We start from the raw sequence: 14,654 nt of genomic DNA, 5'->3' as shown, positions 1-14,654 counted from the left end.
CCAAAATATTCACCTTATAAGGAATTCCAGGCTCAAATTAGCAAATCCGCAACCACCAGGAGGCTGGCTCTAAGACCACTGGCCCCAGGGCATCTCAGTGCAATATATATGACAAAAGCCAGAAATGCCACACCTGGGAGCAGGCACACCCTGCAAGAGGTTCTTCCTCAGCCACGCAAGCATTGCATCAGAATGAGGCAAAGAAAAACTATCTTGATGTTACTAGTAGAGATCCCTGCCTTAGTGACGAATGGTAATCTTTAACTTCAATTTGGCAATCAACACCAGACATAGAAGAAATCTTATCTAATTATTAGCTCACAATGTGTTACAGTTTTTTTTTTTTTTAAAGTTAGTTTAATTCTTCAGTTTGAAATTTGATTTTTCATGAGAATCTTCCCTGAATTGGAAGATCACCTGGAGTGTGTGGGCTTTCTTACAAGCCCAGTGATTGAGTAATTTCCGCTATCTTGAAAAACTTCTAAGCAGGGCCTCATCCAGAACCTTGCACATACATATCTTGGAAATTGACATCCTAAGTATAAATGATTCAAAGATGAAATGCAGTAATTATATCATCCTTAACACAAACATCTATTTCAGTGTTTACTCCAGAGTAAGCATAATAGAAGCAAGTGCCTGTGGAAATGACAAGCCTTTGCCATTTCTTAATTCTTATAATCATACAATCAAGTTTATTCACCCTTAACCTTTACTTATCATTGTTATTAAGTAACCCTTAACATTTATTTGTTGGCATGTGCTAATAAACACACACACTTCCAAGAGAGCAAAGGAAAAATCCCAGTCCAAAGTATTCTGTCTGTGTGAAGCCAATTAAACTGCCTCTAGTGTCTTGAGGTTTTAGGCTGCAGAAATGGTTGCTGTGGAAACAAATTTGCCTCGGTATTTCTGGCCGAGCCAGAAGCTACTGAGTAACGTATCTTCAAACGGGATCAAGCATAAACATATTCCCCTCCCCCTCTTAACTTGGGCTCCAGTCTATGAAGTACACAGGTTATTAAAAATTACAAAGGAAGACACAACAATCCATACACAATTTATTTTACTGTAACTCAGTGTTGTTTTTTTTTTTTTCTTTGAGTCAATCATACAAATTTGAACAGGAATTCCTGAATATAGCTTTCAGTTAATTTACCTTTGGCAGAAACAACAGATTTCAAAACATTCAGTAATTGGTTTCTCCTATCACCTTTTTTTTTTTTTTATCCCGCAGCGTATTTTTCAACAGTACTCTTAAACAGATGTGCTTAAAAGTTAACTGGTAATGATTTGATTTATATTATAGCTTAAGATAACAGTTACTTTAAGAGGACAGACTAGACATGTATCTCTTTTAAAAAATACAATTTTTGGTCATGTGTATGATTCACGTTCAGATTTCAAAAATAGAAAACATCCTAAAGTGCATCATTTTATTTATAACTCCTTGAAATTTTAGCGATCTGCAATGTAAACAGTAGAGCAAAGAATAACCAAACTAGATTTTCATGTACATTTAAATTTGTGGGATTATGTACCATCTTTAAGTGTGTAGATTAACACCAGGGCACTTCCAACACAGCTCATGCTTCTACATGATTATTTTGAAGAGCAAACTTAAACGCATTCTTTTTTCCCTCGACCTAAACAATTTTTAAGTAACTGACAGAGGACAGCTGCCACCTCACTTCAGCAATGGAAAATGTTGTAAATCCAATCTGACCACAGAATTTCTTAAGAACTCATTTTGAAACTGACAATCATTAGTACAGTTTTAGGTTTTCTTTCTCTCTTTTTATTTGTGGGGGGGAGAAAAGACACACTTTAAGAGAGCAACTCTCAAGATATACAGGAAGGCATCCCTGATGTCCTGCTCATCCTGCAACATTATCTTCCAAAAGCAGAACCTGCTGAAATGCATGGCTGCCATGTGCACACATGTATGCCAGGACCCAGAATGGACAGGCTGGACCAGAACCCACTTTCCTCAGTGCATAAACAGAAGGTTAAAAAGTAGCAATAAATCACAAAGTGATGCTAGCACACTGAAGAGATGAATGATTTGGTATCTTAAGTCCCCTGGTCCCTCCAAAATATCTAATACAGACAGATTAGCACAATCTTCAAAACAACTATAATCATAATTGGCCACATACCATCCTTTCTTCTCTTTACAAAGATCCAGCATCATCTTGAAAACAGTGTGATGTAGATTCTGCCTTGGGGTGAGCTCTGATAGATTCTGCCTTGAGGTGAGCTCTGAGGACTTATTTACCCTTCAGTTTGGGGATTTTTAGTGGAGGTTTACTTTTTTTAAAAAAATTCTGGTAAGTACTCAGTAGGCTGAGAATGCAGACTCTGTCTTCCCCATGATCCTCTACACTCAGGTTAAGAATTCAGCAAGACCCTTTATGTTTGGCTAGTGTCAAAATGAAACTAAACCCCCAAAAGGCTGTGATACACACGCTGGCCCTTTAAAAAGCTGAGACTGAGGAGGGAGTGCAGTCAATGCTCAGGAAAGAATTCGCCAGGCTCTTCACCCTGTTACCTGATTTAAAAATAATCACAAACACAGCTATTGCTACAATCCTTCTGTCCTGTGCAGATAATCCAGTTCTCATCAGGGACCAAAATTTTCTGTCAGCTGAGGACATCCTGAAGAAATACCATCATTAATAGATTACTGCACTGCCATTCTGGGCAGATGCGGGTTCCATCCACCTGAGAGCGGAAGAGGAAAACCAACAAATTCACACCAGTGGGAAAGGTGTATAGGTCACTAGAATGGCCAAGGCAGCAAGCAGGGCTCTCCAACGCACATCCACATGTAAAGGGCTCCAAGGAGAATACAAGTCTCCACAGCAAGTTCGCTCTATGAAATGAAGTCCTGAGCTTGTTTTGATCACAGTTAGACAGAGAATGGTCTCATGTTTCTCAGTTCTCCAGGGGAAGAACAGTGTATATTCTCTGTAGATGAGTGTGTCTAAATGTAGTGATTCATCACTGGTAGTGTTAGTGAACCTTCGGCTACAGTTTTGTGTCTGTGTTTGCATGCATGCGTGTGTGTGTGTGTGTGTGTGTCTGTACAGGAATCTTGACTTTCCCATTACAAAATTCCCAAGTCAGGTCAAGTTGCCATCTTCCATTTAGGCAGTCTCTAAGGCAAGCAATGGAAATGGGAGAAGATCCCAGTGGCATGGAGGCAAAAGGGCTGCATGCTCTGCAGGTCCAGGAAAGCCTTCCTTGTATTGTCTGATCCCAGTTCCAAGGATGCCTTCCAGTTTCTACAGAGCTGCCATTTACCATAGGAGGCAGCTGGTAAATTCACCCTGCATTAGCTCAGCCACTGTGGCCGGGCTGGGACTGTCTCCTTACATGGATTTGGAATCAGTGTCTCTCTTGCTGATGAGCACCTCCAACAGCCTCAGTTTCGCTTTTATGTGCTTGTATTCGTTGTATTCTTCAGCCATAGGAGTGCGGTCTTCCTTCTGGACATTTCTAATGGAAACAAAGGACGAGAGGGCAGAGAATCATTCTCTGTCTTTCCTAGATGATATTGTTCATCAGGTGAACTATCATCATGAGGAAACTTCGCTCTCAGCTTTCAGAATCAGTGTTACCAAATGTCACTTGGTCTCAAGATTAGAGCTGGATTTAGACAAGCAGTGAAAGACAGCTTCCCCCAGAAGACACCATGTGACTGAGCTTTTATGCAGTTAATGTCAATGTGTAGAATTACCTGAAGGACTAAGAAATGCAGCAATTTTCTTTCTCTGCTTTTAAGTATGAGTTCACAATAAGGGTCTCATTTATTCATCATTTTAACTTAATGCTTTTTCATTTTTACATATTTCATCTAATGAAATTGATAAAATTTCTAATTAGCAATTAGTATACCCACAATTTACGTATCTTAAAAAACGCTCAGATAATATTGGTACTTATAAAATTAATTTTGAAATTTGGCAGTTGGATCACGATTCTAATAAGCCCTGCACTCATCGTTTACTAAGCTATTTTCTAAGCATATTTTTATATGCACAACAACTATTAATTGAAGGTGAAGCACTGTGCCAAGCACGTCATAACCACGACCTAATATAACCCTCACAACAACTTGATGAAATGGAGCTATTGTCCACATTCTACATATAGGTTCCCACCAGGACGGGAAGTCAGGTAGACTTCACTGCAAAGCCACTGCTCTTACCCAACACACAGTCCTGGGTCTCATTTCACTTTGAAATGCAAAAGTCAAATATTCAAAGATGAGGCTTCCTTTTTTCCTTATTAAAGAGGAAATACAGGAAAAATTTATTTAATTTGTTCAATGAACTAAACAGAAATGGATTTTATTTGTGCCTTGCCTTGTTCTAGGAAAGAATTCTTGGAGCTTCACAGTAGAGGGAGAGTGATGGGAATAGCAGATTAGGAAGGAGAACATCTGACAGGCTAGTCCTAGTTGTGTGCTTTGAGAGGTTTCATTTTGCTCAGACATGAAATAATGGAATCAGATTCTATGGTATCCTTAGTCATCTGCAATTATAAATAACTATAATTAAACCCACTGCCATGGAGTCGATTCTGACATGCAGTGATTCCCATTGGGTTTCAAAGGCTGTAAATCTTTATGGAACTAGATTGCCTCCTCTTCCTCCCATGGAGCAGCTGGTGGGTTCGAACCGCCTACCTTTTGGTTAGCAGCCTAATGCTTTAACCACAGTGCCATCACAGCTCCTTCCGTAATAATTAATACCTATCAATGATCCTTTCTTAAAACTTTTTTATATTTTTCCTTAAAACTTGTACAGGTTACATAATTAAATATTGTTGCTCATGTGCAGGATACCTATGTATGATGTGACTATAATTACATGAAAAAAAGAGAAACCAAAAATACAAAACAAATGTAAAAACACAAACACAAATACAAAATAAAAAATACAAAAAGACTGGGACAAAACACATCAAAACAATAAATATGGTATGTCTTTTGGTATTACTTCTTTGGGTATTATTATTATTTTCTCTTCTTTACCTGTGTATCTATATTTTCTAATATTCTACAGTGCATAGGAAAAGAAACACAAACACTTAGGCATAAAAATGTATATAAATCTTTTGAAAGTGATTACAAGACAGATCCAAATCAGGGATCCTAAATATAAATTTATATAGTAATTGAAATAAACTGGAATTTAATGTATTTTAAATGCCAAAGTTAATTTGTATGTTGCATTTATTTTTGAGTATTTTCCAGAAACACAAAAGAGGACTTAAAAGAAATTATATATACATAGTTTACAGAATTTGGATTAGAATAAAATCAACTCAAAATGATGAAACTTAACTCCAGCATAAAACCCACCCAAAACCCCACTGCCATTGAGTTGATGTCGACTCATAGAGACCCTATGAGACAGAGGAGAACTGCCCCATAGGGTTTCCAAGGCTGTAAATCTTTATGGAAGCAGAATGCCTCATCCTTTTCCCGTGGAACAACTGGTGGGTTCAAACCGCTGACCTTTTGTTAGCAGCTGAATGCCATAACCACTGCACCACCAGAGTTCCTATATAACTCCTATACCAGTGATGCAAATCTATTTCCTTGTTCTATTCTTGGGCTCATGATGTGGTTTTGGGTTCACTTGCAAACATGGAAGACTATTTACTTCTCAGTATAATGATATATGAGGATGATTAAATTATACCTTAAAACTTACTGGAGAAAGGCAACTTACCAACCAGATGGATTTACTGCTTCTCGCGCATATTTTTTCATTGAAGCTTGGCACCTATCATCTTTGCTTTTAAAATAAGCGTTAAAAACTAGCAATATTTAGAATCCTCTTTATTTCTCCCTCTAGTTTCTGGTAGCGTAGTGCCTAAGGCATTTTGACTGCTAACCAGAAGGCTGGTCGTTCAAACCCACCAGCTACTCCTCAGAAGGAGGACTGGGCAATCTACTTCCGTAGTGATACCACCTTGGAAATCCAAGGAGGGGTTGCTATGAGTCAGGACTGACTTGCTGGCAGTGAATTTGTTCTTCTTCTTCTTTTTTTTTTTTTTAAATTTCTTCAAGAAAAATAAATAAATCAACCAACAGTGCTGTCAACTGGAAACTCAGCTTCAAATTGCTTATTTTAGATTAGAATTTGAAGTGACAGGTTAGTTTTATAAATGCTAGTTGAATCTGCACCAGTCTTGGACAGTATCCAAGAGGCAGTGCTTCCTTAAGGATGGCACAAACCTCATGCTCTCACATAAATTTCTAGGATCCCTGGGCACACACCCAAGGACTATATGGGAACAATACAGAGTAGTGCCTACTTTGGGGGCATTCTACCGATGTGACAGAAAGAAAGGTGTTGGGTGTGGACAGGGGGCAGAGGGGGAAAGAAATGCACTACCTTCCATTTTGTCTGAAAAAATTGTCTTCAAAATCACGAAGTTTCTTTCTAATTCTTTTCTTTTCTTCTCTCATTTCCTGAAGGTGTTCCAAGAGTTCAGGTCTAAGAGGGCAGAGAATGTCAAGAAAATTACATTGAATCTAAAATCTTATAAGTGTAATGAATGTGCAACTCAATAGGGGTTATGGGGAAAGGGCTAAACATGTAAACACAAGAAAAAATTGAGGGAACTTTAGGGTCAGCAGAATGGATGTTTTCTATCCCTTGAAAGCCCAAATAGCTGACAGTGAAAATGGATTCCGAAGCTCCTGCAGGCTCAGATACTTACAGATTCTTAGGGCTTGTGAAATCAATCCCATGGCACTTGTCATATTTTGCTTTGAGAGAAAGAAATGACATCTGTGCTCAATGTGTGTTAAATTATGAGCTGTACAGCACAGAATCGCACAACGCCATTTATAGAGACCTTCTGGTTGTTTAAGCAAGATCTCAAAAATCTCCCTTAAATAATATAAGATAAATCAAATAAAAATACTGAGCTGGGAAATTAAAAAAATAATAATTTTATCCATACAAAGACACCCCATGTGTGTTGTCAGCCAACTTATTTAAATACAAAGGCTAAAAATGAAACTTAAGAGAGTTGTTTTCACTGAAACAGTTCAAGAACCACAACACAATGACCTACATTGAAGCAGCATGGAGATTGGAAAGCCCTGTGTCCTGGCCGCACTTTGATGGCATTTTGTCATCCATTGGGGAAATGAACCCGTCAGCATCATCTTCAAATTGGTCCAGAAAGCAATGTGCACTGAAATCAGTTTTCAGGGTGACTGTGAAGTCTGGCTTTGAGTTGGTATCGTCTTCTGAACCCTCTTCTTCTTCCTGGAGATACACAGCAATCCCAATAAAAATCTAGTTTCTCTTTCTGGCATTCTTCAAGCATCATTTAACAATCACCCTACTATCCAGACATCATATAAATGCATATTTCTAGTTTCTTTTATATCTTCATTTAATAACACATTTGGTACATTATGGATATATAATTGAATATTTATACATACAATTTAAATGACACACATATTAAACACAGCCACTCAGTAAGAAAATAGCCTATACAACATGTGTTCTCAACATTTAGCTTACAGCACTATTAACCCTTGCCCAGGCTGAGAGTAGGAAGAAACAACCATCATAATTTTAAATCCTAAATCAAATGACCAAAACAGCCTAAAAATTTCCCACTCTGTGACAGCACATTATAAAATCCATCATCACCAGACAATCAAGACTTTTTCTTGTGTACCTCAAAATAACCTTTTATTAAGCTATGAGCATTTTCAAAAATATAATCTAGCCTTCCTAAAGTATATTATTATAAATAAAAGCACATATTATAAATATTTTATGTTTGCTTGAATCACACAACTTTAGGAAACTTTTGAGAAGATTAAAACACTTTATTTAGCTTCTCATTACTGGGATCATAAAATTCATAATCTTTTTTTCCAAAGAACTTCCAAGGACCACTGTATCTTTTAGCATTCATGCTTCTAAGGAAAGTATGATACTGTCCATCTGTTCTGATGATAATGCAATTAGAAAAACAATGAAGTCAAACTAATTCTTAGTGCCAATTTGAAGCCATGTAAATCTAAGGACAAAATAACATGACAGACTGAAAGCTTTTACTGCCAAAATGAATAACAAGCCAAAAGAGAATATATTAATACCTTGAGATTCTCTTTGCTTGGTTCATGGAAGTCAATGTCCCATTAGTGATTTTTTAATATTTGAATTATTAAAAATTTACATAGAATACAAATGACTTTCAAATAATAATTCTTTATAATAAAGTTTCTCTTTTTTTGGGAGGCCTAACAATTCTTATCTGTGGAGGAGTTTTTGTAAGAATTAATTGAGATGCTTCCCGCCTGTGCATGCTGCCAAGAAAGCACTGTCAAAGCTTTTTCCTCACTGCTTTTACGTCTAAGTCAGAGTCTCCTAAAGAGCCTGAAGAGTTGCAGAAACTCTTCATCAGAGGGTTGAGCTTTGGAGCAACAGATGAGAGTCTGAAGAGCCATTGTGAGCAATAGGGGATATTCACGGACTGCGTGATAATGAGAGATCCAAACAGCAAGTGCTCCAGAGGCTTTGGGTTTATCACTTACTCTGCTGCGGAGGAGGTGGATGCAGCATGAATGCAAGGCCACACAAGACAGATGGAAGAGTTATGGAACCAGAGGGTTGTCTCACGAGGAGACTCTCAATGACTGCCCAGTTAACTGTGAAAAGTATCTTTGCTGGTGATATTAAAGAAGACACTGAAGAATGTCATCTCAGAGATTATTTTGAGCAGTATGAGAAAAATGAAGTGACTGAAATCATGACTGACCAAGGCAATGGCAAGAAGAGGGGCTTTGCTCTTATAATGTTTGATGACCATGACTCTGTAGATAAGACTGTCAATCAAAAATATCATACTATGAGTGGCCACAACTGTAAAGTAAGGAAAGCCCTGTTAAAGCAAGAAATGGCTGTGCCTTTCAGCCAAAGAGGTTGAAATGATCCTAGAAACTCTGGTGGTGGTCGTGGAGGTGGTTTTGGGGGGAATGAAAACTTTGGTCATGGATGAACCTTCAGTGGGTGAGGTGGCTTTGAGAGCAGCCATGGTGGTGGTAGATATGGTAATAATGGGGAAGATTATTATGATTTTAAGAATGATGGAAGCAATCTTACAGCTGGTGAAAGCTACAATGATTTTGGCAATTATAACAATTAATCTTTAAAGGGAGGAAACTTTGGAGCAAAATCTCTGACCCTTATGGTGGTGGAGGTCAATACTTTGCCAAACTATGAAACTATGGTGGCTATGGCGTTCAAACAGCAGTGGCAGAAGGTTTTAATGGCTGCCAGGAAACAAAGCTTAGCAAGAGAGGAGAGCCAGAGAAGTGTCAGGGAAGCTACAGGTTATAATGTATTTGTGAACATAACCAAGAATAGTGGTGGCAGGGCTCAGCTGCTACAAAAAAAAAACCAAAAAAACAAAAAAAAAAAAATAGACATGTTTTAGACAACACTCAGATGTATGAGCAAAAACTTCTAGTTTTTTTTTTTTGCATCCATGCTGCTGATTGCTAAATGTAACAGTCTCACCATGATGCTGAATAAATGTCTTAAATAATAATAATTAACTGATATAATGTGCAAAGTACTAAGGTAGCTGGCACCCAAGGAGTGCAAATAAGTGTTTTGCCCATGCATCCCCCTCCCTAGATGAGGAAGATACGGTGCAACTACTGACTATAAGCTCAATGGAAGCAAGGATTTGGGTTTGTCTGTTCACTACAGTCCCCAGAGCTTGGCTCATGGCTGTAAATAGAAGATACTCAATAACAGCTTGGTAAACAGTCTAGTAACTCAGTGTTAACAGAGTATTAAAGCCTAAGATAAGTCAGTAATGAAGTTACCAGAAGCACCTGTTGTTGTTGTTGTTATGTGCCATCGAGTCGGACCCGACTCATAGCAAACCCTCCTTGGGTTTCCGAGGCAGTATCACTACACAAGTAGATTGCCCCATCTTCCTTCTGAGGAGTGGCTGGTGGGTTTTAACTGCCAGCCTTCTGGTTAGCAGTCAAGTGCCTTAGGCACTACGCTACCAGAGCTCCCAAGCACCTAGATACCTTTAATGAAGTCAGTTGTCTCGGCCTTATTAAATTATGCTCTAGGTTCCTGAGAGAACTTAAAAATGTGGACTGCACCATGCACATAGTGAGCTCTCAATGTTCTCTGAGATGAAGCTAAACAAAACTACTCTCAGTAACCTTTGAAAATCAGGGAGGAAAAAAATGTCAAAATTGAAGGATCTTCAAATTATAAGACTATCAGGTTGTTGGGAATACTAGATAAATTCTAAGAAAAATGAACGAATATAATGTATGAGTCACAGGGAAAAAAAATCAGTGATCAATAGTGACTAGTACGGACTCCTTAAAAACAAGCATGAAAGGAAACCATTTTTCCTTTTTGTTAGGAATGGCGAAATATCTGGATTTCAGTACAGAAAGGGGTAGGCCAAACCTACCAAAGGGAAGTTGGCTGCCCAACTTTATGCAGAATGATGATGCAATGGTGATGAAAACCTGGAGGAAGCTCTACACCAGATCCTGCCTTATTCAGTATCTTACCAATCACTTGGATAAAGACATAAAAGGCATATTTACAAAATATGCATATAATACAAGGTGGGTAGGAATATTTGGTATAGTGGAATACCAAACATGCATTTGTTGTTGTTGTTGTTATGTGCCATCGGGTTGGACCCAACTCATAGCGACCCCTCCTTGGGTTTCCAAGGCAGTATCACTACAGAAGTAGATTGCCCAACCTTCCTTCTGAGGAGTGGCTGGTGGGTTTGAACCACCAGCCTTCTGGTTAGCAGTCAAGTGCCTTAAGCACTATGCTACCAAAATTTCCAACCTACATTTAATCTATCTCAAAAGGCTGGCAGATCAGTAAAAATAAATAAATAACAAATTAGAAAACTATAAGGGCCTATAATTAGGTTGGAGGGAAAAACACTGGACACATAGACAATTGATGCAAAAGGAAGCTGGGGATTGCGCTGGGATAGCACGGGGTGAGTCAACAATAAGACATGGCCTTGGAACAGTGGTTCTCAAGTGGGGGTGATTTTGCCCCTTAGGAGACATTTGGCAATATTTTGGAGACATTTTTGGTTGTCACAACTGGGATGGAGTGGTGCTGTTGGTTAACTAGTAGGCAGAGGCTAGGGATGCTGGTAAACATCCTTTAATGCACAGGACAAGCTGTCACAACCAAAAAGAGCTTACAATATACTGACTGATAGTAATATGGTCATAGACTTGTGGAATTGAAGGGGATTTAGCTGTCCAGATCAGGGTCAGGACTAGTCCTGTGGTCTACCGTCCTGGTTAAACCATTTCTAGATAATGTCCAGTTCTGAATTTTAGTTTTTAAGAGGGGTATAGATCAACTGGCTGTGTATACATATAGCAGAGCCCCTAGAATGGTCTAGCACCCATGGCACATGAGGAACAGCAAGAACTTGGAGAAAAGATTTGTGTAGGTGGTGGGAGTAGGCAGGGCAAATGACTGTAAACATGTGGAGTGCTCTCAGGGCAGAAGCAGTGTGCTTAGTATATTTCACTCCAGAGGGCAAAATTAAACCCATTCTGTAGAAAGTAATAAATTACTAACACTAATGGGTATTATAATTTTTAATTATTTTGATTAATTGTGATACGTATTTATCAAAGTTATATATTCTAGAATTGCATATTATATAATTATGTTTTATAATTTTTAAATAATAATTAGAAAACTAATAATATAACACAAGTTTTTAGCTATTACTGAAGTCTTTATAAAAGCAGATTGCCCCATCTTCCTTCCATGGAGTGGCTGGTGGGTTTGAACCACCAACCATCTGGTTAGCAGTCAAATGCCTTAGGCACTGCATCACCAGAGCCCCTAAAATTAATAATATAATATAAATAAGTTTTTAGCTCTTATTGAATCCCAGTCCAAGTAACAAGCTACCTTTCTCTCCCCAGTGCTATAAACTTTTCAAGGCAAGGATGAAATCCCTTCTTAGGGACAGTGTCTCTATTCTGACAGCAAAGTTTTGGAAAAGATTCTTGGATAGGAGATTGACTAGATGAGCTCTAAGTTTCTTTGGGCTGGAAGACCTAGGCTTTTAGAACTTGATTTGGCTCTATTTAATATACAATCTGGTTCCCTCGCACAAGGATTTAAAACCAGGGATGGTGTATAAAGAAAATACTGATAATCTTCTTATCTGTATAAACACAGAATGCTGAATTGTAACAGGATTGCCAAGAATTAGTACAATCCAAATACATGTTAATAAGTCTGGCCAACTGGAACAAAACGAACCAAAAGACACTATTTACAAAAGCAATGTAATAATTGCAAAATTATCTGAAATTCTGATCATTATGTGATCCAGTATGAAAGTCATGCCAAAATATGCTTGTGAAAAAAACAAACTAAGCTAAAGAATAAAAATTGGAAGAATGTTCCCTTTTAAAAAGAACATTGTGAGTTTATCTTCAATTCATTTAATGAAGCTACTAAAGCATCATATTTTAAAGTGCTAAACAACACATTTTTATCTAGTCACAGTTTTACCGTATGCTCTTAACAGAAACATGCTAATTTTCATACACACAACTGCCCACATGTCTTTAGTCATAGTGGCTTAATTTTTGTGTAAAATAACCAGTTAGAGAAAATTTGTCTTCTTTCATAAACAAGGCTTATTGTTAGAAATTAACTCTAATTTTTAAGATATATTAGCATACTGGCCCATGTTTCCCAATACAGGTTTAAAGCATTTTCATAAAACAAGTTCTTCTCAAAATAATTTATACCATGGGCACAATCATTGCATAATAACTTAAAACAAGGCGTATCCAGTATTTTAAGATGGCTGAGAGGCAAGAAAAGGAATTGAGAAAATGAGAAAGAAGATTTTGTAGCATATGGAGCCTTACCTCAGTTACAGTGCTGAGAATCAGGCAAGAAAATGCAGAGGTTCTCAATTGATGTCCCTCAGTGGGAAAGAAGCCCTATATTCTGAAATAACCATTCCTACCTACAGTAAATAAATAACGACCCAGCCAGCTCAGAATTATCAGAGAAGGAGGACAAGCAGAACTCTTAAAACCCACTTCTGCTTTGGGTTTAACTCTCCCTTCTGACTTTAAACAACTGCTTAAAAAAAGAAGAAGAAGAAGAAGAAAAGGAAATCTCCGACTCTAAAGCATCGATTAGCTGATTCTTCACCCTGGAATTCTGTATAAGGCGTCCAGCTTGTACAGTTGTCTGCAGACAACAACATGAAAGAGGGCGACCCTAGTACAGGCCAGTGAGGCCTCTAGAAAGAAGCACTCTGATCTACGGCCACAGATTACACAGCCAGTTCTAGCAAAAGTAGCCACTGGTTGAAGGGATTATCTATGCAAAATCCTTAATTACTGCTGGAAAAAAAAAAAATCAGAGCATATGTTCTAATATGTGCTGGTCATAAGCACTATATTCACAGATGAAGAGTGGATTGTAACATCAGAACTGAAGAATAAATGTGCCAGGGAAAGGCAAGGACAGGGCAACAGGTGAAATTTCATGAACAAATGTGCCAGAGAGAACTAAAATATTTGTCTATAAAATTATACTTTGTGTGTGTGTGTGTGCGTGTGTGTGAATACCTGTTGCTGTCATGTTGATTCCAACGCATAGCAATCCCATAGGACAGAGTAGAACCGCCTCAAAGTGTTTCTAAGGTTGTAAATCTTTATGGGAGTATATTGCCACATCTTTCTTCCACAGAGCAGCTGGTGAGTTCAAACTGCTGACCACTTGATTAGTAGCAACTATGCCATCAGGCCTCTCTCTCTCATATGTTACTTTTGTTTTTCCATAAACTCAAAAAAACCAAAACAAACTCACTGCCATCAAGTCGATTCTGACTCATCGCAACCCCACTGGGTTTCTGAGGTGGTAAATCTTTACAGAAGTAGCTTGCCCCATCTTCCTCCCACAGAGAGGCTGGTGGGTTTGAACCACCAACCTTCTTATTACCAGTCAAATGCCTTAGGCACTGTGCCATAAGGAGCTCCTTTCTATAAACTCAGTAAATATAATTTTTTGTTTTTAAATGTTCCCAATTAACTAATTTAACCAAATTTTGGAATAAAGAAACTCCATTCCCAATGAGTTAATTATAAAATATCATTAACATATCTTTATGAAAAAAGCAAAAGAAAATAATGATCTTTGAAGCAAATAAAAGTTAAAAAAAAATAGAAAGGAAAAAGGTGGAATGAAATGAAAATAAGGAAATCAGCTGGTCTATGATATAAATCAACAGGGACTGTTCAAAGTGGTTATATGTAGCTACCAATCTTGAGGAAACACAAGAAGCCATCACCGAAGGGCCCAATTACAACCCCTTTCCATTCACAGGGGGAGGAAGAAGGCACTGATGCAGATTTAGCAATGGTTTAGCAGCTGGAAGTCTTCACCTTTATCTCCTTGAAGAAGGAAGCAGTTTCGCCCTCGATAATTGGCTGCAGCAAAGGGCTTCTCCGCTTGCTGGAGGGGGATCCCTGTGACAGGGGTTAACAAGGAGGTTACATTGCGAATCCCTTCTCTTACCCCTCAGATGTCTCT

The 14,654-nt window shown here is 38.2% G+C and overlaps 1 protein-coding gene across 1 annotated transcript in view; it reads right to left on the bottom strand.

The window, feature by feature from the left end:
* Positions 1–3,374: 3,374 nt before the first annotated feature.
* The window catches only part of FAM13A (family with sequence similarity 13 member A), a 235,272-nt gene continuing 223,992 nt past the window's right edge, over positions 3,375–14,654 (bottom strand). The window contains exons 14-17 of the mRNA XM_042782411.1: positions 14,507–14,590; positions 7,102–7,298; positions 6,414–6,515; positions 3,375–3,501 (exon numbers count right to left, since the gene is read on the bottom strand). Of these exons, the coding sequence (XP_042638345.1) occupies positions 3,375–3,501; positions 6,414–6,515; positions 7,102–7,298; positions 14,507–14,590 (510 nt within the window). The remainder of the gene's footprint in view (positions 3,502–6,413; positions 6,516–7,101; positions 7,299–14,506; positions 14,591–14,654) is intronic.

This window comes from Orycteropus afer, unplaced genomic scaffold (assembly GCF_000298275.1).
Source record: "Orycteropus afer afer isolate SDZICR_OR568_19922 unplaced genomic scaffold, OryAfe1.0 scaffold00309, whole genome shotgun sequence".
Taxonomy (NCBI): Eukaryota; Metazoa; Chordata; class Mammalia; order Tubulidentata; family Orycteropodidae; genus Orycteropus; species Orycteropus afer.
This window is presented reverse-complemented; position numbering and strand designations above follow the sequence as displayed.